General features: G+C 44.5%; 1 protein-coding gene across 1 annotated transcript in view; it reads right to left on the bottom strand.

The window, feature by feature from the left end:
- Positions 1-1,505: 1,505 nt before the first annotated feature.
- AK7 (adenylate kinase 7) overlaps positions 1,506-26,858 on the bottom strand; it is a 44,962-nt gene continuing 19,609 nt past the window's right edge. The window contains exons 10-18 of the mRNA XM_048483302.1: positions 26,337-26,486; positions 24,424-24,552; positions 20,899-21,052; positions 17,545-17,673; positions 15,079-15,147; positions 12,571-12,768; positions 9,500-9,720; positions 3,818-3,976; positions 1,506-1,658 (exon numbers count right to left, since the gene is read on the bottom strand). Coding sequence (XP_048339259.1) covers positions 1,620-1,658; positions 3,818-3,976; positions 9,500-9,720; positions 12,571-12,768; positions 15,079-15,147; positions 17,545-17,673; positions 20,899-21,052; positions 24,424-24,552; positions 26,337-26,486 — 1,248 coding nt within the window. The 3' untranslated portion in view covers positions 1,506-1,619. The remainder of the gene's footprint in view (positions 1,659-3,817; positions 3,977-9,499; positions 9,721-12,570; positions 12,769-15,078; positions 15,148-17,544; positions 17,674-20,898; positions 21,053-24,423; positions 24,553-26,336; positions 26,487-26,858) is intronic.

Raw genomic sequence — 26,858 nt, 5'->3', positions numbered from 1 at the left:
CAAAATGAATCTCCAAGCTGCGTGGCAGAGCAACAGAACAAACAGATGGGATTCAAAAAATAAAACATCACACCACTGACAGGGAGGGGAGGAGGCCCATCTTTACATATACACTGATGGGACCTGAACTGGTTATGTCTTACCGTAGAAGAGAACATGGTATCACACTGGGTGGGAAAAACCACTGAGAGGATCAACTCATTATGCAGTGGCAAACAAAAAGGCACATTTCAAGTTACTGCATAGTAAATACAATTAGAAATGTCATCATGAGGATGTCAAAATCTATATTTTTGTATATTTTTAAAATGTTTCCATCTGCCTGTTCATGAAAGGGGATATTATAGAGAGAGAAAAGATGCAGGAAAGCGTAATTAACATGATTGAGGAATGGGGAAAATATTCTTGAAGGAGGGCAGGCTAAATCAATGTTGAATCTTTGCTACAATATGAATCCCTGACACTAATTTACACGTGTCTTTAAACAATTATATGTATCAGGTACAAATTTAATTAGACTTGCCACACTCAGATGCAGCATACCTGAGATTCCCAGATTCTGGGGGCAAACAGAGAATGGCTGTTAGCCACAAACAGGACATGGTGCTTTCTCAGTGGCCAATGTTGCCCAATGAAGCATTCTGTCTCTGCACCTAGAAGGGACCTCTGATCGGATTTAGCACAGCAACTGGAGTGCTGCTGATATACTCCTACTTTTAGGGTCTAATTATATGCATTACATGCAAATGCTTATAACTAAACCCACACATGTATTTGCTTAAAATGCATTTTCAGGATAGATGATTTTTAAAAACCCTTCTCTGCATGCCACTTCATTGCCCTCACCTGCTTTTGACCTTGCTGCAGAGCTCCCTAGCCATGTAACATGTCAAGATCACCACACTTTGCAAAACTGCTGTATCAGGAAAAACCATCTCTGCACCTACCCTGAGTCACGCACATTGGTGCCTTGTGCTTTAAAGGTAAACATGAGTTGCTGCAGCGGCACCTGGGCACCCTGTTAGGAGGCAGGAGAGAAATCACAACACTTCACAAGAAAGCCCTTTTAACCTTACTGTGAAATCAAAGTAGTAGGCAGGGGAACCATAAAAAGCTAATTAGATTTTTAAAAAAGAAAACAGTCAAGAAATGCCCTGCTCGTTGTCTTTCCTTGTAGTGCCTGGGAGGTCTCCTAGATGGCATGGAAGGATAAGTGCATAACTGCCTGAGCCCTTTCTTGTTAATTTTAGCCTGATTTGAATGCTTTTTTGCACACATTTATGGGATTCCATGTGGTTTTACTTTCATTCCTGAAAAGCCATTCTTTATCACATCCCAAGTACTTATTCCAATTTTGAGGAATGTAAAATTCAATGTTAGGCTGAAAGGTAGGAATCCCTTTTGGATCAGAGAACGCCCTGACTGCTTTTCTCAATCAGTCATCACTGTACAGTTTTGAGGAAGAGCAAATGTACCTGATACAAACTAAAGAGAACATAGAATATTTTATTTCAGCATCAACCCCCCCCCCCCCCCCATTTTACAACAATAATAGTAAATTAGAAGGAGCTGGATCATGGAATGACTACAGCTTCTAATGCAATGTGTTGGTGCATTTCTTATTCAAATTCAGGATTGTTCTTGAAGAGATATTCGGCCTGTTGAGAAAACAATGAACAGTGAAATTCAGTGAACCGATCTGAGAACTATAGCTCAGTGTTGTGGTTAGACATGTGGACTAAAGTTTGGGACAGGTGAGCTCAAATCCCTTCTTGTGCCAAGGAAGCTGACCTGGTGACCTTGGATCCATTATAATTTTTCAGCCGAATCTACCTCAGAGCACTGTTGTTCTGAGGATAAAGTGCGGGGGGGGGGGATGTTGTCCCCATGAGGGAGACTCCATGAGGGAGAAAAGTGGAATATAAATAAACAATAAGCATGCACTTCCTTGAATGAACTGAAAAAGGATGTATAGAAGTTTTCTTATCTCTCTGGCACAGCTGTGGTACTGGACAGTGCCTTGCACTGAAATAGCTATCACAGCTTGACATACCCTTCATATCACAATGCTTTTCTTTCTTTCAACCCTCCTGATGTTAGACTGAGATCTTGTCTTGAACAAAAAAGCCATAAAACTTAAATAAGACTATATCTAAAAAGACTTCAACTCTTCTCTGCAGCCTCCAAAATACAAACAACAAAATAAGCACATTGAGGGTCAGAATCCTCTAAGAGGAGCTGAACTTTTTGGCTCTAAAGTTGCTCAATAAAGTATTTATTAAAACACAACACAACTCATTTTAGCCTCAGTTGGGACGCATATGGGCATTGCAGAAGGAGATGTACCACTGACTGAAGGGGGCAGGGAATCATGTTGCCAGAGCAGGTACTAAGTTTTGGGGTTCTTGGTAAGATGCTGTTCAAGTTCTCACAATGCAGTGAAAAGGGAACAGGCAGGTAAATACTGCCTCTCCTAGCCACTTCTTTTTCACCAGCCTTGGTAAATGGCAGCCACACACCTAGAAGTAGCAGCCGCTGCTGGTACACCGCTTGCCTTTTTCCTTTGGGGTTCACCCGCTACTGCTGATCCCAAGAGCCACAGCTGCGCCCAGACAGGTGGTCAAACAACAGCCAGCAGCATGCAACAGCCAATGCTGCTTGTCCTCAGACAATCTAGGAGAGGAGATATGGAGGAAGAGGAGGCTGCTACAGCTACCGGTTCCTTTTTTGCTCAGCTACTGAGGGCCCATGGGCAGCCCAATGCTGGGCAGTTGGGAACCTAACCCATCAAATGCCCACTTTGCATTACATTCTGTTAGCAGTGAGATTTATATAAAACAGTGCAAATGGCCAGCAGAAAGGTGAAGGAGAAGGGAGTTATTACAGAAGATCCAGTTTCCAAGGCTGGGGCATCTTTCATCACATTGCTGAACACAGAGGAAATAAAGATGTAAGGGAAACAGCAAAGGATCTGATCAGAGTGGGCGTGGACCACACACAACCAGCTGCTGATAAACTAATGAAGTAGAATGAATCTGAATAGCTTAAGGAAACCTGTAAAGGAGGGGTATTGTACCACTCACCACTATTCAAATTCATCCTCTTGGGCTAATTCATGAACAGATGGGGTGGTCCACACCCACTCTGATTGAATCGCTATGCTCTTTTGATTGAATCTTGATTTCATCTCTGTTCTGTAATGTAATTAAGAACACCCCACATCCCCCAAATTCCTGGAATAAAGGGATTTCTGACTTCTATTGGTAATAGCATCCCAGTCTTTCTGCTGTTTGTAACCTGGGAAATAAATCCCCCTGTGAACTGACAGTGCAGTCCTCAACAGAGTTAGACTCTTCTAAAGCCCAAGTCCAAGCTAGTCCAGTTTTGTCAGAGCTGGGAAGCTAAGCAGGGTTGGCCCTGGTTAGTATTTGGATGGGAGAACACCGAGGAAATCCAAAGTTGCTACACAGAGGCAGGCAATTTGCAAACTACTTCTAAACATCCCTTGTCTTGAAATCCCCACAGGGTTGCCATTAGTCAGCTGCCACTTAACGGCCAAAGAAACAGTATCACTGACTTCAGTAAACTGAGTGGTGTCATTTCGTTAAGAAGCAGACCCATGCCCTCCTATAGCTGTCTGACTGCAATGAACTGAGCAGTGTGTAGATTACATGGCCCATCTCATTTTTCTAATTGGGTCTTAAGCCATAATATATTTGGAAGTCTTCCAGATGTCCATCTTTTCGGCTGCCAAAGACTAACCCAGCTTGCCCTCTGGGATGGAGATTTCCTGAGAAAAGGTCAAGCACCCCCTTACCAGAAAATCCACTGGGTCATCTGGCCTGATCATGCAGCACACGTTCAGGCCTTGCATCAGAGTGGGCATGACATGCTTCATCAAATAGTTTCTCAAGGGGGCGGACTGAGCCTCCAGAAGTTCCTGTTCCTGCCGCTTCACTTCCTCCAAACGTTTATTCTAGGAAAACATAGTTGGGATGGGGGTGGGGGATGTAGAATAATATTATATACATTCAGTCTCTCAATCAGTGGCATTTACTGAATTCTCTCTTTGCAGTCTCTCAGAAAGAGAACAAATACAGAGTTGACAAAGTGTGTGTTGATCCCAAGTCTCCCTGTTTTGGTTTCTGTTCACATATTTTCTCAGTTTCTACAGTTTTGGAATGGCTGAGTTGAAATCACCTAGAATCAGTTGCACAGATGAAGGCTGTTTGTTTTCAGAAGCATCAGACTTTTACAAGCTTTCAGACCTGCTCCACGTGCAGGCTAGCTACTGATATTACATAAACTGTAGTCCTCAAGGACACAATCCTGGAAAAGGGGCCAACTGAGTAACATCAACTTTACTTCTCAGTAGATGGGCTTAGAATCACTGTTGCAGAAGATGGGCCACAAAAAAGAGGTTCAACTTCCAAAACTTTCCCAAAAGGAAGGCTACCCCCCCACCCCCATTTTTAAATAACTGATCCAGAGCTCTTCAGATCAATTCTAAATCTCAAGTAACAAGCCTTGACTTGGATAGTCAAGTTGCTGTGAGGCCAGCCGCAGATTGGCTGCCCCCTTGTGAGGCCCTGCCATAGTGTCATCTCTGGCAGTGCCCTATATTACCAGTAGTTCCATCTGGGGCGCTGCCAGTCCCTCCCAGCCATAAGACCAGGTGCCGCTAATATGGGTTGTTATGCTGCATAACCGATTTTAATGTTTTTAGAGGTAATTTAAGTAATTTATTGATTGTTCTTTGGTTTTTGTGTTGTGAACCGCCGAGAGCCCTCCGGGGATGAGGCGGTCTACGAAATCTAATGAAATTAATTAATAGTCCAACTAGCCCAGTCTCGTCAGATCTTGGAAGCTAAGCAGAGTTGGCCCTGGTTGGTATTTGGGTGGGAAACTACCAAGGAACACCAGGGTCACTACACAGAGGCAGGCAATGGCAAACCACCTCTGAAAGTCTCTTACCTAGAAAACCCTATGGGATTGCCATAAGTCGGCAACTTGAAAGTAAATAAATAAATAAATAAATAAATAAATGTAATATTCTGTATCTAATGCGTCGTGCATATGTCAAACAGAAAATACAAGTGGAACAGCAAACATCTGAAGGCTGCTTAAAAAACAAAATGCAGGTTTGCATTTGCATGTAAACCAGGTGCCTATGCAGAGAATTCCTTATATGTGTATAGACCAGGGGTGTCAAACTCCTTTGTTATGTGGGTCGGATATGACATAAGTGTGACTTGGTTGAGCTGGGTCAGGCCCGGGGTGTGTGAGGCTGCCTCAGCTGGCCAAGAATGGCATGGGGGTGGGGGGAATGCCTGGACTGGTAAGGAATGCCTGGACTGGCAAGCCTGCAGCAGGGTGGGGTAGATGCCTTGAGAGAGCTTATCAGGCCAGGGGGGTGGAGTGAGCTGGCTCATGGGCCTTATAAGCCCCCTCCAGGGGCCAGATCCAGCCCCTGAGCTGCATGTTTCATACCCCTCATGTAGTCTGTTTTGCACAGCCTGCACCCCTATCTATTTGATTCTATCTGTGTGACAATCTGCCCTCGGTTAGCCTGGAATGTTGCATACGTGCATGCTGTCTATACAAGAGAGTGGAAAGTCCACGGCTCAGTAAGATTACAGCATACACAGGGAAGAGGAGGTCTGCAGTCTGAGAGTGTTCCTAAACTCACCTCTGTCCCTAGGTAAGCTGGTGTCAGAGGTGGCAAGGAGCGGCTCCTGCGCTTGGTTTGCAAGCAGCAAATCTGGCCACTGACATGCTTGTCTTAGTAACATCCCATCAGGTTTATTATAGGTGGTTTGGAAACTTCAACTGGGTTAGAATGTGGCAATCAAAATGCTTAAGCAAAACTTGTATTACATCAATTTTATACTACTTGCATTAGCTTTTGATCTTTCTCTGAGCCCAATGCAAAGTACAAGTTTTCACCTTTAGAGTTTCAATCAGGATGGGTACCTGAAGGACCTCCGCCATCTGTATGTTCCTGCCAATACTCTGAGGTAATCTAAACAGAACTCTAACCATGGAATACATTAAATAAATCATTAACTATTTTAAAATACACCAGTCCTGACCACAGGTGAATCCAGTGGGGAAGAATGCAAGGCCTTCTTAGTGGCTGCCCCTGAATTTTAAGAATCCCTTCCCCAAAGGGCTGCATTATGACCACCCTCACCACAGGCCTTCTGAAGGCTTTGAAAAAACATGACTGTTCTGGCAGGTGCTTGAACAGGACAGCGTTTCCCAACATGGTGCTCGGGGGCATCACAGAGCCCACTGAGACCTTTCTTGGTGCATGCCAAACATTTTTAGAATGTCGGGATGTCCATGTGGGGCTTTTCCCAGCCAGGCTCTGATTGTGTGAATCAGATGAGTGATGGTGAAGAGGACTACGAGGTGGAGGCCATCCTTGATTCCCACTTGCATCGCAATCGCTTACAGCATCTCATCTTGTGGTTGGGTTTTCTCCTGGGGTACAGCCAATGGGTTTATGCCTCGGACGTGAAAGCTCTGCATTTGGTTAAGGTGTTCCATAAGGTGTTCCCTGATCAACCGGGTGGAGGGGGCCCTTCAGGGGGGCGGCATGTGAAAAAGGGTTTGGAATGCGGATGGTTACTGCTAACACCTGCTGAGGTTTTACTGTTTCACTTTGTGTTGTCTCTGCTTGGTGCTTTTCCCAAACTGGCCTGGCCTGGTGTGTGAACCTGTCTGAGTGGGCCGGGCCAGAGTTCTCTTGAAGTCTTTTTGTATTCTGATAATCAGTTCTCACAAGAACGATGAATGAATCTAGCCTTTTCAATAAAGATCTTTCTTTTACTATGAAGATTCTGACTGTATGGACTCGGTTCGTTACAGATTAACCATGCAGATATTTAAGAACATTGCTTTGGCGGCAGCTACCACCACAGCACAAGGATCTTCACTATGTGACTGAACGTAACCTACAGCAGCCACTTTGTGGCTGGCTCCGCCTCTTGCAATGGCCATTCTATGGGATCCATTTTGTGGCTGTGCGCATTGAGCTATGTTAGCAAGCCAAAGCTGTCCATGGGCTGGAAAAGTCTGGGGCCTCTGGAATAGGATTTTTCCTGGCTTGTATTGTATTGTTTGTTTTCTTTTGTCGTCTTTTTTGCTTGAGGTTTTCATGGATTATATTGCATTTTATGCGTTTTAACCTTTGCAAACTAAATTTGCATGAGCAGCTGTGGCCCAGTGATAGAGCATCTGCTAGGCGGAAAGTCCCTGGTTCAATCCATAGCATCACCAGCTAAACGGACCAGGTAGGAAGCAATGTGGAGGAGGAGGAGGAGGAGGAGGAGGAGGAGGAATTTGGATTCATATCCCCCCTTTCTCTCCTGTAGGAGATTCAAAGGGGCTTACAATCTCCTTGCCCTTCCCCCCTCACAACAAACATCCTGTGAGGTAGGTGGGGCTGAGAGAGCTCCAGAAAGCTGTGACTAGCCCAAGATCACCCAGATGGCATGTGTGGGAGTGCACAGGCTAATCTGAATTCCCCAGATAAGCCTCCACAGCTCAGGCAGCAGAGTGGGGAATCAAACCCGGTTCCTCCAGATTAGAATGCACCTGCTCTTAACCACTGCGCCACTGATGCTCCTGAACAGCCACTGCTGTCTGAGTGTCTCTATCTGAGATCCTGAACAGCCACCGCTGGTCTGAGTGGACACTACTGGGCCAATAGTCTGTTTCAATATGAAGAAGCTTCATGTACGTCAGCAGGTTTATAATATGGAAAAGCAGGATAGAAATGAATCACACAGAATCATGGAGTTGGAAGAGACCACAAGGGCCATCAAGTCAAACCTTTTGCCATGCAGGAACACACAAAGCATGACATAAATTAAACTTGCACACTGCACCTTTAACACTTGTGAACCAATGCAAATGGTTCTTTCTCCCACCCTGGAAATTCCACAGGTATATATACTCTACTTGGTTTACTACTATCGGATCCTCTGAAGATGCCAACCACAGATGCAGGCGAAACATCAGGAGACAATGCTACTGGAACGTGACCATACAGCCCAGAAAACTCACAACACCCTATTCAATAAATACTTTGCACAAAGAAGCTCTTAGGTGCTATCTCTGGAATCTTCAGTTAAAGCATTTCTGGCAGCAGACACTGAGAAAGACTCTTCTCTGCCTGACACCTAAAGAATTCCTGACAGTATTAAGAAGATATTGGCCCCAACCTGTTGGAACACTCTCCCCCCAGCCATCTAGACCCTGCGGCACCTAGAACAGTTCCACAGGGCCTGCAAGATGGAGTGTTCTGCTGGACCTTTGGGGAGATCGTTGAAAGTGCCATCCCCAGCGCCCCATATTCCACCTTGGGGGATGACCGCCCGATGAGTTTGTCATTGTTTATGTTATCATCTGATTTTAAGATGGAGGTTGATGGTTTTATTGGTTGTACATCACCCAGAGCCCTTTGGGGATGGGGCAGTATATTAAATCTGATAGATAGATCGATAGGTCGATAGATAAAATAGTTTGAAGAAGAGTTTGGATTTATATCCCCCATTTCTCTCCGGTAAGGAGACTCAAAGGGGCTTACAATCTCCTTTTCCTTCCCCCCCCCCCGCGCCCCCCGCCCCCACAACAAACAACCTGGGGTGGGGCTGAGACAGCTCAGAAGAACTGTGATTAGCTTAAGGTCACCCAGCTGGCATGTGTTGGAGTGCACAACCTAATCTGGTTCACCGGATAAGCCTCCACAGCTTATATGGCAGAATGGGGACTCAAACCCGGTTATCCAGATTAGAGTGCACCTGCTCTTAACCACTATACCATGCTGGCTAAATGGACCAGAAGCCTGATTCAGGATAAATCAGCTTCATATGTTAAAGAGCCAGTGTGGTATAATGGTTAGAGCATCAGACTAGCATCTCGACCACCCTGGTCCCAACCCTCACTCTGCCTCAAAAGCTTGCTGGGTGACCTTGGGCCAGTCATACATTCTCAGCCTAACCTACCTAACACAATGTTTTTGTCAGGAAAAAAAATGGAGCAGGGGAGAACAACGTTCAACACTTTTGATCCCTACCTGGGGAAATGGTGAGCTATAAATAAAGTAAATAAATAAAACATGTTCAAAGGTGTTACTTCGCTATCTTTTCCAAAATACCCCAGAACCTTTAAAGACTCGGGGAATAATCCTGTTACATCACTGGGAGATCAAAAATACATGCGGGACTGAGGCATAGAAAGCCGCAATATTAGGACTGCCAAAAGGAAGGCTAGAATGTACTTTTTTCTATAAAGGAAGTTACAAAACTGTTGATGTTTCCACTGATGCAGTAAATTCTCTCCTCTGTGCTCAGCAGCAGTGATGCACGTGAAGAATTCCCTTCCTTTTTTCTTGCTGCGTCCCACCTGCAATGGCGACATCCTTCCTTGCAGGAGAGCTCACCAAAGCAAAGGTCTTGAATGACTCGGGTTAGAATCGGGGACCACTTACCCACTCTTCCCAGTTGGTCAGTTTCTGAGCCCTCTCCTCAGCTTCTTTGCGCTCCAGCTCGGCTTTCTCTTGCGCCTCTTTGGCCAGACGCTCTTCAGCTTGCTTCCGCTCAAGTTCTTCTTTCTCTTCATCTGTCAACCCGTAATTTCGAGGCTCCCCAACTTCCTTGGTGATTTCCTTCACTATAAGCCTGTTTTCCAGATCCTCAAACTTTGGGACATCTTTCAAGAGAGGAGACCAGAAATAAAGGATTGGTTCACAGCCATCTCATTAATTAACACCTTGACTCTTATGGGATTATTACGTGTTGTAATAAACAAGAGGGTCCAGTATTTTCACAGTCACACTACAGAAATGCCTTGTTTATTTTCCTGTTCAAAGTAACCTAATTAAAACAATGTATTGTCGAAGGCTTTCACAGCCAGATTCAACTGGTTCTGGTGGGTTTTCCGGGCTGTGTGGCCGTGGTCTGGTGAATCTTGCTCCTGACATTTCGCCTGCATCTGTGGCTGGCATCTTCAGAGGTGTATCACAGAAGGAAGTCTGTTGCAGTGTGTAACAGACTTCCCTCTGTGATACACCTCTGAAGATACACCACACCTCTGTGATACACCACACAGCTCGGAAAACCCACTACAACCAACTAATTAAAACAGTTCACTGAAGATTATCATGGTCAAATGTTGCAGGCATATTGGAAAGGGTCATATATTTTTATCTAACAGTAACCCTTGACATTTTCTTGGATTTAAAGTACTGCAAACAGAGGTCTACTCGTGGGAAAAATCCTTTTCTATACTCCACATGTCATACTCCACATGCCATTTTCTCAAGGCTCCTCTTGAAGTTTGGGGAACACTTTGTAACAGTGTTGGAGGATGAAGTAAGTGTGGATGGCTGACTTTTGAGAAGGAAATGGTTTGAAAAGAATTGGCACCTCGAATGAGCAAAAGCGTCTTCTACTCCTGCCAGTGTAGTTTGCTTTGTATACAAACCAGCACCCAGTGATGGAGCGGCCAGGAACACTGCTGAGTGTGGAATTAAGATGAGGCAGTTCAAATGCCAAAAGGCACAAAGCAAGTACAAAATTTCACAGTGCCTATTTATCCATAATAATAATAATCACCTGAAATTGCCACAGGAGAGGATAAAACAACGACAGTTACCACTGTTTTTACACAATTGTTTTGCTTAATTACGGACCTAGACCAGTGATGCCCAATGTGCTGTGTCTGGGTACCATGATGTATGGAAATGCCCAATGTCCATTCCTGCTTCCTCAAAGCTTCTCTTCCCTAAAGTAAGGGATAGACCTAGCTTTTCTCCATCTCACTGGAGCAGAAGATACTTACCGTAGAACAGAGGTGTCCAACTCTGGCCCTGCAGATGTTCCTGGACTACAGTTCCCATCTAGGAATCATAGTCCATGAACATCCAGAGGGCCAGAGTTGGACACCCTTGCTTTAGAAGATCCCAGAAGGCATCACCTTTGGTCCACAGGGAGCATTCAGAAACAGCTGCCTGTACCATCACAGGATGGTTGGCTTAGAACCTTACAACATTTTGTGACTCCACCATACACACCATATGGCAATATTTCTGTTCAGCCTCCCGTTTTGTGATGCTACACATTATCTTTTCTTAAAATCCCCAAAAATGTCAACAAACAATCCCCGATCTAGACATCTATGTGACGATGGCATACCTGCTCACATGGTACATTACATTTATTTTTATTTATTTATTTGATTGATTGAGTTTCTATATTGCCCACCCCTGGAGGGCTCTGGGCTGTGTAATTGATAAAACAATTAAAATACATAAACAACAGTAAAAACCGAATTAATTTAAAATACAAACAACGAACCAGCAAAAACCTAACGTTTGGATGGCAACTCAGTAAAAGCTCTATGCCCCTGGGAGGGGACCAGGCCCAACAAATGGTGGCCTGAATAAGATGGTATTTATAGGGCAGTGGTGGTGAACCTTTGGCACTCCAGATGTTGTGGACTACAATTCCCATCAGCCCCTGCCAGCATGGCCAATTGGCCAAGCTGGCAGGGGCTGATGGGAATTGTAGTCCATAACATCTGGAGTGCCAAAGGTTCACCACCACGGTTATAGGGGGTGGTGGCGTGGGAGGCTATCAGTGACCTCCAAAAAGCCCAGTGGAACAACTCAGTTTTACAGGCCATGTGGAACTGTCCAAGGTACCGCATGGTCCTAATAGCTGGAGGAAAAGTGTTCCACCAGGCAGGGGCCAGGGCTGTAAAGGCCAGCCGCATCAATGAAGGGCCGGGGACCACCAGCATATTTGCCTCTGTAGATTGCAGAGGCCGAACAGGATGCATCTAGATGCCACACTCTTAATTTTAAACATTCTGAGGCTGTTTCCTCACTGTCTGTTCACTCTTACTTTACGAAATGGAGCGGAGATTTGCAGCCACGGTCGCCTCACAAGGCCATTTACTGGACCGAAACAAGAGCTCCCAAGTGGACTCTGTCCCTGCTACCACCGCAGCAGCCTTATCGCCTAACCGTTTCTCATGCCTGTTAGGCAGATAACCTGTTCATTATTATTAGTTGGCACTGCAGTAGAGAAAGCTGTGTGCTTTCTATCTGTTGCAGGGCTTGATAAATTCTGCATTTCCTCACTTTTTGATCTTTAGAAGAAGAGTTTGGATTTATATCCCCCTTTTCTCTCCTGTAGGAGACTCAAAGGGGCTTACAATCTCCTTTCCCTTCCCCACTCACAACAAACACCCCCCGGGGGGGGGGGGCTGAGAGAGCTCCGAAAAACTGTGACTAGCCCAAGGTCACCCAGATGGCATGTGTGGGAGTGCACAGGCTTATCTGAATTCCCCAAATAAGCCTCCACAGCTCAGGCGGCAGGCTGCTCTTGAAAACATACAGTGTACAACAATATCAGAAACCAGTAAAAGTAATCTGCTTTACTACAGTCACGGATTAAAATGATATTAACCGAAAAGCGCACTAAAGGTTAATCCTACTGTATTAGCCGAGTGTGTGTTTGTGTGTTTGTGTGTGATCAGCTGAGCTTTTTCCCATACCAATATGATGTGGGTGTATTTCGAGTTCATCAAAATAGTTGAGGACAGTTTCATCGTCAACATTCATCTCCCGGAAATTACTCAGGGCTCTCAAATACCGGTCCTGAACATAATGGGTTCCGGCGACGACGATTTCGGGAAGATTCATTATTCGGTTCTTGAGGAACTCATCAGAGGCATTCAAGAAAATGACCTGGTCTGTGGAAAGGAAAAAAAAAACATTGGGAGAGTTTCGGTAGCCCGCCGACCCAACACCCTCAAACACTTTACCAAAGGTGAAGTTAGGGCTAGAGAGCTAGTGGACTGCTTCATCCCTGAAGGATGTCTGCTTGTTCCTGCTTGCAACAGGTCAAGCAAGGTGGTGAATTCAATAAGGAGGCAGAGCCATCAAGAGGTTCTGGAGGTCCAGAGCCTTGGGCTGAGGTCCCACTCCTCCAGTTGGTTATGATCTACCAGTTGAGTGGGTGATGGTGACAACCAGAGAAAGGGTTAATTGGGGAGAAGATGGAAGTAGGTTAGTTGCCAAACACTGACTGAAACTTCTAGACTCCTGGCAAAGAAGGAGCCCAGTGCCTTAGTAAATCTGGAGCAAACCTCCACACTGCCATTGGACAATTTCATCTGGATCCAATCTGTTAGGTTGAACTAAACGTACATTCAAAAAGCTGCAGCCAGGTCTGCATATTTGTTGGGATTTTGCAAGTGTCTGTCACAACTCAGTTATAAAAGGGTTAACTGTTGGTATGTAAACGAGTTGTTGAAGTCACCGTTTATGACCTGATCTATTGATTAGCTATCTGTCAGTGAGACAGCCATTGCTTATCGGTTAGTGAGCATGTACATCTAAAGTTGCAAAGTTAACTCTGGGTTTTTTTGTTTGAGCACAACAGCACCAGCACGACCACGACCACGACTACAAGCACAAGACAGCAGGTAGGTACTAAGATGTAACCAAATGTACAGTAATGTGGATGTGTAACAGGAAAGAAAGGATTTCTTATTTCATTTCCCTGTAACCCTCCCTTTATAGTTAGTAACTCATATATAAAAAGCAACTGAGAATCTGTCTCTTCTGTTCTCTTCTGCTAATATATGTATATAGATGTGTGTGTATATGTATGTATGTATATACATATATATACATATACACATACACACACATATATGCACATATATACTTATACACACATACATATATATGTGTATGTGTGTGTGTGTGTGTGTATGTAAGTAAGTATGTATGTATGTATGTATGTATGTATGTATGTATGTATGTATGTATGTATGTATGTATGTATATACATATACACATATATACACACATACACACACACAAATTTACACACACCTGACAATATTTGCCTGCTGCTTGCAGTGTAACATTATTAGGTGGATGCTTAAAACATCTTTCAGAGCCCCTCAGAGCAATCTTTACTTCCAGAAAAGATTTCTCAGATTGCACCATTAGATGCATGTCTACAAAGTGATAATACATGAAGTAGACGATGATTATTTTATAATTGCCTACTTTGAGCATTGTTAACAAAAAGCAATTTAAAGTTCAACAACAATACAGACCCAAAATGGACCTAATGCAGTTTTTTGAAATATACCACAGGCTTGGTATACTCTTGAACACTGAAGGCGGTCAATGCAATCTTCTGGAAATTTGAGTCCTGGTTGGGTTTCAAATCGTGTTTCTTCTCAGATTTTTGGAGGTCAGGATGGATAAGCGTCAGATTAACCTGATTCAAAAAGGCTGCCAAGTTTCCACTTGCATGTTTTTGCAAACTTTCTCTGTAAGATCAGGTGGTGCTTTCCTAAGACCACTGATATGTGGCAGAGGAACAAGGAATATTGAGGGTGGCATCTGGGCCTTCTGAACAGTGACAACAATCTGCCTCTTCTTAAGACAAGAGGGATGTGGCAGCAGCAGTTCTGTGGGTTTTAACACTAAACTGTCACATTGAAGCTTGAGAAGGGATATGGGCGTAGATTTTACAAGCAACGTGTAGGTGAGGAGTGTTGACTGCCTCCTCCACATGGACCAATTCCCATGCCTTTTTATGCAACCTGGCTGAAAGAGAAGTGTTGAATGGTTTTTATGCCAGGCTTTTCTGTACCAGAAGGAGTCTCAAGCGGATTACAGTGACAATCCCCCCCCCCACAACAGACACTTTGTGAGGTAGTTGAGACTGAGAGAGTTCTGAGAGGACTGTGACTGGGCCAAGGTCACTTAGCAGGGATTCATGTGGAGGAAACAAATCTGGTCCTCCACATTAGAGTCCACCACTCACGTGGAAGGACGGGGAATCAGACCCGCTTCTCCAGATTAGAGTCTGCCACTCTTAACCACTACACCAGCTCTCAGACTGTGCATAAGTAAACTCCTCCCTTATTGCTTTTAAAAGTGGAACTACCATCCCTTTCCACCTAAAAGAGACAAATCCAGGTTTAAACACATGCAATTGGGACATAAAAATTCAGCAGAAAGCACAGCCAGCTTACCAGGAATGATTACTTTGTCAAAGTTATGCATCTTGCCTTTCATATCCTCCTCTTCTTCTTCCTCTTCAACTTAAATGTAAAAAAAAAGTAGTTAACATGTCACACACACACATACCCCACAAGCACCAACTAAGGCACTAAACCTTACAAACAGGGTTTGGTCACAGCTGGCATAATTTGGACCCAGTCTTGATGTTAAACATTGGATCCAACCAGCTGCTGAAAAAGAGAGATAAGGTCCACTTTGACAACCCCAAAATGTTAGGCTGAAATTCTCATGACCTATACTGACAAAAAGCCCTGTGGGACAGGGGCTGTAGTAAGGATGGGTATTGGGAGAAGAATGAGTGAAACTGTTGACTGGATCTAATCAGAGTTGCCCATCACCCTGATCAAAACCACAGGCCTTGGCCTGGATAGCCCAAGCAAGCCTGATTTTATCAGATCTCAGGTGCTAAGCATGGTCAGAACTGGCTGGTGCTTGGAGGGGAGCCCACCAAGGAAGTCCTGGATCACTATGCAGAGACATGCAGTGGCAAACCATCTCTGTCTCTCTCTGGCCTTGAAGATCCAACAGGGTTTCCAATAGGCCTCTTCTCTCACCCCTTTTGCACATCAGGCTTTCCCTCTCACGCAGCAAGGTTATGCTTGCGCTGGCATTTTCACTACCCACGGTGAATCCCAAAGCGGATCTCAGAACTGGGTTTGGAAACCTATGGGTTTCACTAAATAGGATTAGCAAAAATCCTGACACAAACATAAACCTGCACCATGGGTAGTACCAAAAATGAAATGTGTCTGTGGCCCCTTCCACACATGCAGAATAATGCACTTTCAATGCACTTTGCAGCTGAATTTTACTGTGCAAAATAGCAAAATCCACTTGCAAACAATTGTGGAAGTAGGTTGAAAGTGCGTTATTTTGCATGTGCAGAAGGGGGCTGTATGTGGGGGGAATTTGCACACAAGAGGTAGGGGATGAGATGGGGAGCACGCATGAATTTACCCTATTTCCTAAGCAGGGCTAAAGGATGAGGCAGTAATACATTTGCACAGGGACTTTTCTTTTTAGTGAAAATTAGACAACATATTTCTAAACCGCTATAACAACCGGGGGGGGGGGGGGATTCAATCAATCAATGATTTTCCTGGAAGGCAGATGGGCAAGTTGCCCTTTCACAAAACAGCACCACAACAGCACTTACGTGAAATTATTTGTCTTTCTCCTCTCCCCCAGGAGCAGAATTTTAGGAAGATCAATGGGCTGCAGGTGTGTAGTGGGGAAAGGTGACAACATTCTGTTCCTCTGGCATTAATCGCTTGCGTGAATTGAGAACTTAGTCTACATGCCTCCTATTTCAGACATATTTTCTAGAATAGGTTTTCTAGACTTAATAAAATTATTCACAGAAACTAGAAAGAGAGGCATAAAGGAAAATCTGAATTCTGTATTTTGGAATGATAGATTTCAAGAGGATGCAAGCTTCCTTCCAGTGATTTAACATTAATTTGTCACATTAAACTGTCACATTGAAGCTTGATTTGGTTTGGCAACTTTATGTAATTGATTTGGTTTGGCAACTTTATGTAATTGATTGCAAGTGTGATGGTTTCAACTTGGGCACATGCAGAATAATGCACTTTCAATCCACTTCCAGTGCACTTCGCAGCTGGATTTTACTGTGCAGAATAGCAAAATCCACTTGCAAACAATTGTGAAAGTGGATTGAAAGTGCGTTATTTTGCATGTACGGAAGGGGCTGAGGTTACAGACTCTTTTTTTGGAACACTATCAGCGAGGATTGAGGGCTTTTTGTAACATCTTTATCGTAACATTTTTATATTGTCAGACACTATTGCAGTTCTTTTTTTTACAAACATTTTACAAATGGTACAAGGAAGATTTTAAAAATAAACAAACAGTATTTCCTTAACAGAAATATTAAAAGGAGCATTAACGTTTTACTAAGGATGGCACTCAAGTAACCTGTAATCATTTCACCAGTCTTCAAAAAACAAACACACACAAAAACAGGACTGTAGTTTAAAAGGGTGATGACTGCTATGAAGAGAGAAGTTCGATTTAAATCTCTTCCTTTGCATCTTTTTTCCCTGCTGAAAATTACAATCCCAAGCTACCTTTACCATTGCTATGGAACAAAAATGTGGGTATCTGTGTACCTATATATATAGGGGGAAAGGAACATTTTGGAGTGGAGAGTTTTTATGGAGCAGTACAAAGAAGGGGATAAATGCATCTTTCCCTTCCCTTTCCCCCGGAAATCTCAGCAAAATCAGCAAACAAAATGTAAAAGAAAAAATGATCACAGAATTCAGCAAAATTGGGAGTTGCACTTTGCAAGTAGACTGTTCCGGCTTAAGTGAACTCAGAATATGATGCGGCAGTCCCACAGATTTTTCTCTACGGCACATTAATAAGCAATACAGTGGCGCGTTAACACTTACAGTTAAAAAGGTCCTTTGCCTGCTCATAGGTTTTCGGAAACCCATCCAAAACATACCCTTGATTCCTACATGGCATTGACTTTAGTGTTTCCTTCATGAACTTAATCACGTAGCTGTCATCCAGACGACCTAATTGAAAAGGGAAGCGTCTACTATTAATCTTGTGTGTGTGTGTGTGTGTGTGTGTGTGTGCGCGCGCATGCGCATTGGAAAGATGGGGTGCCCCGAGAAACAAATATTTCAAATTTTGCAACATCTCTGAAAGCCTGTTCTTCACATCCCATTGCATTTGAGAACAGCTTTTATGGCAGAGATGCTGGAATGTCAGGAGCCCTGTCCAATAATAATAACATATAGTCATATACGGTCTTTATGCTGCACCTCCGATCAGAAGGCTTGCAAGAAACATACTGCTGCAGTGAGCATGGATGGCTTCTTCCCGTCCCATTCACTTCTGAAAAGTGAAATTGCACCAGTTTTGCAGCATTTTTTAAAGCTTGTGCATAGAGGAACAATGTTTGCTAGGACTCAAATTTGGCACACACAATAAAATCCTAACCACGATCTAATGGATTTCAATAGCTCCTTTCTGGATAAATATTAGTTTTTTTTAATTTGAGAGCTAGCATGGGGTAAGAGCCTAAGAGAAGTGGACTCTAATCAGAGAACCAGGTTTGATTTCCCACTTTTCCACATGAATGGCGGGCTCTAATCTGGAGAACGGGGTTCAATTTCCCACTCCTCCACATGAAGCCTGCTGGGTGACCTTGGGTCAGTCCCAGTTCTCTCAGGACACTCTCAGCGTCACCTATCTTACAAAGTGCCTTGAGGGGAGAGGAAGGGGTTGTGATTGTAAGCCTCTTTGAGTTTCCTTGAGGTAGAGGACAGCAGGGTATAAAAATCAAATCTTCTTCGTCTTATTTGTATCCTGCCCTTCCTCAAAGGACCTCAAGGTGGAACACGTGGAAATTACCCTTTTTCCTCTTCACAAACCCCTGTGTGGTGGGTCAGTCTGAGAAGGAGCGCCTGGACAAAGGTCAGGCTGTGAGAACTCTATGGCTTGCCAGATGAACCCAGATCCCCTCAATCCAGATGTTCAGCCACAAAATCACACACTTTGTATTTTTATACAAGTCTTGGGTGCTATGACATATAGAATTATTTAATATAAACATTTCAAGTGAAGCAAGTGTAATTGGGTTACCATTTTACTGCTGACAAATTAACTGGTCTGTTTGGGAGTTTCTATCCCATATTCTAAATTCAAAAAGAGTCCCTGATGCAACAGTCAATCCAAAGTTAAAATAATATAAAACAAAAACAGTTTTAAGAATCAACCCGTAATAACAATTCAGCCATGAAATCAGCTGAAACCAGCCATAAAAGCAGGTAAAACCAGCCACAGACTCCAATAAAACAACAGTTAATAACAGCAATAGAGATCTAAAATTCACAAGCCCACCATTGCTAAAATGAGAAGCAGAAAGATAATGAGGGTCAAAGTTGAGGCAGTAGGCATGAACTCCAGCACCTCCACCTAAAGAAATACATGTCCAGTTTCTGAGCCCATAGGCAGTGCTCCCACCACCAGGGCCAAGCCCATTCGCGCCTGAGATCATTGCACTTGGAATCTGAGAAGAAGAGTAGAGGAGGGTTCAAGGCACCTGGGTCCACCTCCTGTTCCCTGGTTCAACTGCTGGACAACTTGGGGTCAGAGCCGGCTCAGCTTGTCCTCCTTGGCCCTCATGCTCCTCCCTTATAAAGGTAGTTCTGAAGCCAGGTGCCTGCTTCCTGGTAGGACTGCCAGCCCCAGGTTGGGAAAAAATCTGGAGATTTGGGGGCTGAGGAGGATGGGGTTTGGGGAGGTGAAGGGCTTCAATGGAGCATAATGCTGTATATCCTACATTCCAAAGCAGCCATTTTCTCCAAATGAACTGATGGTTGCCAGGTACTCTCTGGCCACTGGTAGGGGTGGGGGATCTTATCAACGGCAAATCGTGGCCTTGGTCTCGGTCCCATTGGTGTGATAATGTGGCTTCTGGAAGTTATATTATCACATTGATCATGAAATGGGGGACAGGTATTTAGGCAAAACTATGGTATTTAGGCAAAACTATGGTAAAAACAGCTTCTACCATAGAGTTTTTGTTCAAATGCCAGAGCATCTCCCATGCCATTGTTCATTGTTGGCATGATGAGGTCACTTCTGGAAGTGATGTCATTGTGTCAATGGGGTCAAGGCTTAGGCATCAATTTGTAGCTGGTGTTATGGACTTGCCAAAGTTATCAAAGACTCCTCTGATGAAGAGTCAGTCAGCAGCCCAGGCTCCCATCCACAGGCAGTGGCAGAAATAGTACAGGAAGAAGCAACCCTTGCGGGACCACATTCGAACCCACTGCCAGGAACCAGTGCAGTGACCCCCCAGCCCTCCAGCTCTGAGCTGGCTGCAGAAAGCCCTCCCTCATCACCAGAGCCCTAGCAACAGCATAGGAAGAGAACTCACAGCATGGACAGCGAGGATGAGAGTCTGCAGGAGCAGGTCAGACTGGGGCAGCTGGCAAGCGCATGGGCAGAACAGGGCCTCTGAGTAGTTGAGTCTATAAGCAGCTGGAAAAGGCACAGAAGCAGGGGAAGTAACGAACTGAATTGTAAATGACCTTGTGGCTCCATCTTGACCTTGGCCAGAATCTCTGGACTTAGGCTTTTGGATTACCCTGGAACTTACTATGGTGAATTTGGGAACTTTTGGTGCTTGACCTTTGGAACTGAACTTTGACCACTGAAACCAGATTGTGTATGTGTGTTTGGACTGGGGAAATGTGACTGTCGGTAAGACCCCTGCTGGCTAGCTGAACGGTACCAGGGCCCCCAAAGTGGAGGATCCCCCGCCCCCAGCAGCAGCCTGGCACCCTTATGACAGAGATCAGTTCCCTTTGAGAAAATGGCTGCTTTGGAAGTTGGTCTCTGTGGCATTAAGCCCAGAATCTCTCCTCTCTCTGCTGCCCCACACTCCACTCTCCCTGGGCTCCACTCCCCAAATCTCCAGGAATTTCCCAACCCACAGCTAGCAACACTAATCCAGCTCCTCCCTGTTGTTCCCAATAGGCTGCCAAAGAGTGGGCTGCTAGTCCAAGGCTCCTTAAAGGGCCCAGAAGCTCCCTCAGCTGTTGAGTCAGACAGTGCTGTAAAGGGCCTGTTCACGCAGGGACTGGCCAATCGGATGTTGCAGCTTCCCCATCTCCAAGGGATGTTGTTGAAGTTGGTGTCCACCCCGCACCTACACTGAGGAGTGGGGGAGAACAGAGAAAAATAAATAAAAAGCCTTTTTAAAAATAGGTTTTTTTAAAATCTACCTCCGTTTTGCTCCATGTTTTCTTTAATTGTGTCTAATAATTCTTGTGCTTCTTCTACATTATCGCTTTCTTCTTCTGCCTCCTCTTCCTCCTCCTCTTCCTCCTCCTCTTCCAGTTCAAGGGACTCTATTGGTTTAGGAGCAATAATGTTCTCCTGAAGATGAGAAATCAAACAAAAATGCTTTTAAAAAAGGTTTTTAAAAGGCATAAAAGCTGCTTGTGGTGGGTAGTAGTGGAATTGAAACAGGAGCCATTAGAGGGGTTTCACTGTTTTCCTCCAAACTGTTCCCCAGTCTCAATTCCCCCATCTGTAGGTAAATACATCAAGGGAAGGGGGACTGAGAGCCAAACAAATCCTTCAAGAGACAAGTGCTTTAAAAAACCCTGACTTAGAATAATAAAATCACCGAGTTGAAAAAGACCGCAAGGGACATCCAGTCCAATCCCCTGCCTTGCAGGACTCCTAGAAGAGGTGTCTAGGTGTCAGGATGCCATTCTGTTGGGAGGGGGAATTTCTGGAGTGAGCTTTTTGCCTGCAGATGCTGTTATATCTGTTTCCCAACCTTGAAGCTCTGCAGGTGGAATTGTGTTTTAAGTCTTTGATAACTGCCTTGTTCTCATGTGAGGGTGGGGGGAGGGCGCTACTTCATATTATCAACTATCTTGGCAGGAACTCACCAGAACTATCTTTGCCTTTCGTGCCCATGTATCCAATAAAGCCCTTGGAACTATCAAGTGAGTTATTGTGTTTAACTGGGACTTGACACGAGGTCAGGGGGCCCTCAACCTTTTTGACCTTAGGCTCATGTGGCATTCTGACACAGCACGGCGGACACAGCAGCACAATGGCTGCCACAGCAGGTTAAACCAGCCACAAAATGATTGCCACAGCAACTTCAGTAACACAGTGTGGGTTCTTGTGTTGTGGTGCCCGCTGCTTCCAAAGCAACATTTTAGAGAGCTCTGTACAGCCATTCAGTCTCCAATAATCAGAAGAGATGCTGTACAAAAGCCCTGCCTGGCCCCACTCCCGTCCTAACAACACTTGGCGGGCACCACAACAGGTGTTGGCAGGCACTGTGGAGTCTGGGCAATGCTTTCCCCTCATTTCTAAGGGCTGCGACGTGAGGCTTTTCACAGGAGCTGCAGTACTCCTGTTAACAATTGTTAAACCGGTAGTCTACAAACATTCAGTAGCCATAAGCTGTACCAGCACCCAGAACAGGGAAACCCCTTTCTTCTCATAGACAGATTTACATTCAGCTTCCTTCATATTCAGTCCCGAAAGCAGGACTGGCCATCAGTTGAGTGTGTTCTGTCAGGCCCCCACAGAGGCTTTTGTTATTTCCCCATTAAGCTTTAGTTTCCCCATAGTTAACATGGTTTTAGTTCATTGTTAAGTCTTCTAAGGGAGGGTATTTTAGTTAGCCCCTGTCCCTTTAAGACATTTCCCATAGGCAGTTTCCTTTCTTTACCCAGCAATCCCGTTTTAGTTCTAGCCAATCAGAGTGAGGTGCTAAGGGTAGTTGGAGACTGAAATATTCATAATGTCCATATTATTATATGGTGGCCCACAAGGCATAAGTTAAGTTTAACAGCAGTTAAAACTAGACAAAGACTGAAAAAACTGAAAGGAAGCAAGACACAGTAGACTTTCTTGAAAGCAACCAAGAGAAGACACAATCTACAGCTTCAAACCTGCTCAAGACAAGCAAGTACTCTGACTTAGATAGACCCAAGGGTCTTGTTTCTCTCAAGTAATAAACCCATTGTAATAACTGCTGAACCTGGCTTGTGTCTCCCCCACTCTGTGCTAGCCAAATACAGGGCACCAAAAATAGATTCACTTGGGGGGCAGAACATGTTCTCTGTCCATCAGGGAAATTTGTTTATGGTCATGTTGACTGACCTTTAGTTGCAAAAGGTTTGCTATCAAGTGTTTTTAACTGAATCCTGATGTGTGTGTGTGTGCTTGCATGATTGTATTTCAGTTATTTTGACCTGACGGTTAGTGAGTTGGATCCAATGTACTGCAAACAAAATAAAACTTATAGGATGGGATGTCCCCTCCTCCAGCTACAGTCCGTTGGGTCCCTTCAAATTCTGTTCTGTGTTCATGAGATCTTCACAAACCATCACAGGGGGAAAATAAGTCATCTTGGGTGGGTGGGTGGGTGGGTTGTGGTGGGGGGTTCCCTGTTCCAATGAAATCAGTATAATTATGCCAGCAGAAGAGCCTTTTTGGAGGTAACCACTGTATTTTTCCTTTACACTTGAGAGGCTCAGTTGCTCAAATCCCAACAGCTTCCCCATCAATTTAGTTGGAAACTTGGGACAAGAGCCAGCTAAAGCTTAGCACTTCTCTCTCCCACTGCAACAGATGGGTCTGTGCAGTGAGTGACTTCGACGGGCTGGGTCCAGGAACTTCTGTGGACTGAGTTGAAACTTGGATCACTGCATATCATATGACGTTTCACCTAAAATCTGTTTACAGAATGGTTCAAGGCAAAGAACAACTACAGAAAATTTTGTATTTTCTTGATATCCAGCAACAGTTCTGTAAATATTTCAGTATTTCTCCCACATTGCAGTCAAATTCTATATAGCAAACTGCTAAAGGAAGGGATTCTTTCAAGTGTCTGACAACAAAACAGAGGTGTAGCTGGGCCAAACTACGCCCAGTGCGCAGTGTGTTTTTTCCATCCCCTCATGGCCCTCCCGCAGTGCCCCCCCATGGCACCCCCTGCCCCCCTTTCCAAACTTACCTACATTCCTTTTCTATTCTAGTTCTTTTTGAGGCTGAAAAAAGCGGCCTCTTCACAGTTCAGGGAAAAAACTGCCTGACATTCAGAGAAAAAACGGTCAGTTCCCCCAAGGTCTCCTGGGAACTGTAGTTCCTCAGGCATTTTTTAGCCTGAACTGTGAAGAGGCCACTTTTTTCAGCCTCAGAAAGTACTAAAAAAAGAAAAGGAACGTAGGTAAGTGTGGGAAGGGGGGAGGTGTGTGTGTGTGCCGCGGGGGTGAGTGCCACGGGGGGGCTGCAAGGGGGGGGCGCAGGGAAAAGGGGGAGAGTCCGGGGGTGATTTTCTGCCCCTAGGCATGTGCCCGTTGCACGATGCATTCCCCGTCCCCTTGGTGCTCCGCCACTGCAACAAAATACATAATCTTGAGGTATCTGTGTTTGAAAAGTGCCATCAAGTATAGGGACCTATGTATAGCGACCCCTGGCGGGGCTTTCAAGGCAAGTGAGAAGTAAAGCTGGTTTGTCACTGTCTTCCTCTGCAGAGTCTTCCTTGGACGGCTCCCTCCCTAACACCAATCCAGCTCAACTTCTGAGATCTGACAGGATCAGGCTGTACTGCACCATTTCACACCCCCTGGAGATATGTAACTCACTGCAAACATGTATATTTTTAAAATTGCACACACTGCCAAATAATTTGTTTCAGTTCACATTTTTTTCAAACGGCTCCTTTATTGACTCCAGGTGCAAACTAGCCGCTTACAACAGCCAGACCACCTTACCAAATTTTCAATGGCCTTGGCGATCACGTCCTTTATCTTAATGTGGTGCAGCTTGTAGTGTTTGCACAGCTTTTCTGCAACAGATGTCTTCCCTACTCCTGTGGGACCAAGTATGCAAATTTTGACTGGCTGAAAGAAAAGGGATCAAAAGTTGTTATTTTTTTAAAGGGCTGGCCTTCTATTTTTTTTTTTGTTTAGGACTAAGAGCAAAAGGGTAAGCTCAGTGCACTGTAAGGTTGCCAACCTCCCACTATTACAACTGACTCCAGACAACCAAAATCAGTTCCCCTGAAGGAAAATGGCGGCTTTGGAGGGCAGGCTCAATGGTATAGTACATAGGTGTCAAACTCGCGGTCCTTCAGATGTTGTGAACTACAGGGGATGATGGGAACTGTAGTCCATAACATCTGGAGGGCTGCGAGTTTGACACCTGTGGTATAGTATATTACTGAGGTTCTTCCCTTCTCCTAACCCCACCCTCCCCAGGTTCCACCCCCAGAATCTCCAGGTATTTTCAAATCCAGAGCTGGCAACCCCTAGTGCAGAACAATAGGTCTTAAGAATCATGTTGGACCATGAATTTGTAAGTGTTTCACAGAAAATGGATCTCAGCCTCATAAACTATCATGATATATAAAAAAGAAAGGCTCACAAAAGGTTCATTTTCCAGTCAGCAGAAGTTTGCCCCACACAGCAAGGCCGGAGACAGTCAGTCTAGGGTGAAGTAGCAGTTAACCTTTAACATGATTGGTGAGATCAACTGTGACTCTAGACCAATGAGAGGTTGTTGTCGGGGTGGAGGGGGGGTGGGGGGGAAGTATCCTTGTTGGATGTATAAGAACCATTGCATTGTTTATGCTAAGTTCAGAGTTGAGTCTAAGTTGAGAGTGGTTAGTTCAGTGTGTGCTCAACTTTGTTCTTGCTGAAGAGTTCTGTATAGCTTTAAAGTCTTATATAGCATAGACTTATGTAACTTTGCAACTGCAAAAGTAAAACCTTCCTATGGAAAGAACATCTTGCGTGGAGAGTATTCTTTTCCAAGAGTGGTAGTAGGCTGCAGTGAGTGCAAGAAGACTATAGACCTTCTCATCTTACCAGAGTAGCTCCTCTTTAAACTCTGCTGATACAAACAAACTCTGTAAGTGTAGTTTAAGGTGGGTAGCCATGTTGGTCTGCAGTTGAAGAGATAGATTCCAGTCCAGTAGCACTTTAAGGATCCACAAGATTTCCCAGGAACAAGCTTCCATATGTCAAAGCTGATTCTCGAAAGCTTCTGGTTTGGAAATCTTGGAGGTCTTCAAGTTGCTTCTGGTCTTGAATCTCGCTCAGACACTAATGAATGAATGTTTATTCACGGTTAATAACCAGAAATACGATGATTCGTAAAAGGCCAAACTCCAGAGTTTTGCAAATAAAGAGGTAAAAAGTTAAAAAAGAAAATAGAACCCAACTTTCCTCTAAAAGAACTGATGGTCTCCTATCCACCTGCTTTCCTGTATTTATTTACTAAAACACAAAACCGAGCTACATTACTGGAAATCCTTTGTTCCTTACCCAGGAGCAAATAGTTCAATTTCCATTTATTATCTTTTCCAGCCCATTCAGTCAAGTTAAGCCCCAGGATTTCTTCTCTAGGCTTATCATCGCACTCAGACACTATGAGTGTGACCCAGCTAGCTTTTCTGCTGGCGAAAAAAAGGGTGAGAGGCCTTCTGCTTGGACCACCAAAGAGGCAATGCAAGGAACATAGGATGTGCCATGCGTGAAAGGGGTTGCAACAGAGAGGAGACTTGGTCGAGGAGGAATGAAAATGATGGCTAGGCCCATCCCGATGCCTTTTTGCAAATTTTGAAAGCAAAAAGCTAGACGGTTTTCAAAGCAAAAAAAACGCACGACAAATCGACCACTTTTACCAGCAACCCTCGACTTCGCTTGTACTCTGCAATGATTTGATCGATACTCTCCAATAGTCCGTTCTGAGCGACCCACTTAATGTTGAAATTCTCTTTCAAGAATACGGCTTCCATTCGCAGATTCACAAGGAGTTCATCCAACTGGGTTTGCTAAAGGGGAGAAGAATTCAAGTAAGAGGGGATTCTCTATCGTATAGCAAACCATTGATTACTATGCTGATCCCCTGAAATGAAAAACAACAACAACAACCCAATGTTGAGCGCTAAAACAGCTTGACAGTGATCACTGTTAAACAATTAAATGCAAAGAATCCACATGCCAGGGAACTGAGGGTCTCTCGCCAGCGTCTGCAGCTTAGAATGTGCCCCGGGCAGTGGGAGAGAAGTTTGGGAGATTTTTCATTGGCCACCCCTGGATTAACTGTGTCTTTCCTCCATAATCGTGGTGTTATTGTAACTTGACAGCATTTCCACGATTGTAGAAACCTAAGAGATGGTTCACATATAGCATAGTTTAGTGAT

Source organism: Sphaerodactylus townsendi, linkage group LG02 (assembly GCF_021028975.2).
Source record: "Sphaerodactylus townsendi isolate TG3544 linkage group LG02, MPM_Stown_v2.3, whole genome shotgun sequence".
Classification (NCBI taxonomy): Eukaryota; Metazoa; Chordata; class Lepidosauria; order Squamata; family Sphaerodactylidae; genus Sphaerodactylus; species Sphaerodactylus townsendi.
This window is presented reverse-complemented; position numbering and strand designations above follow the sequence as displayed.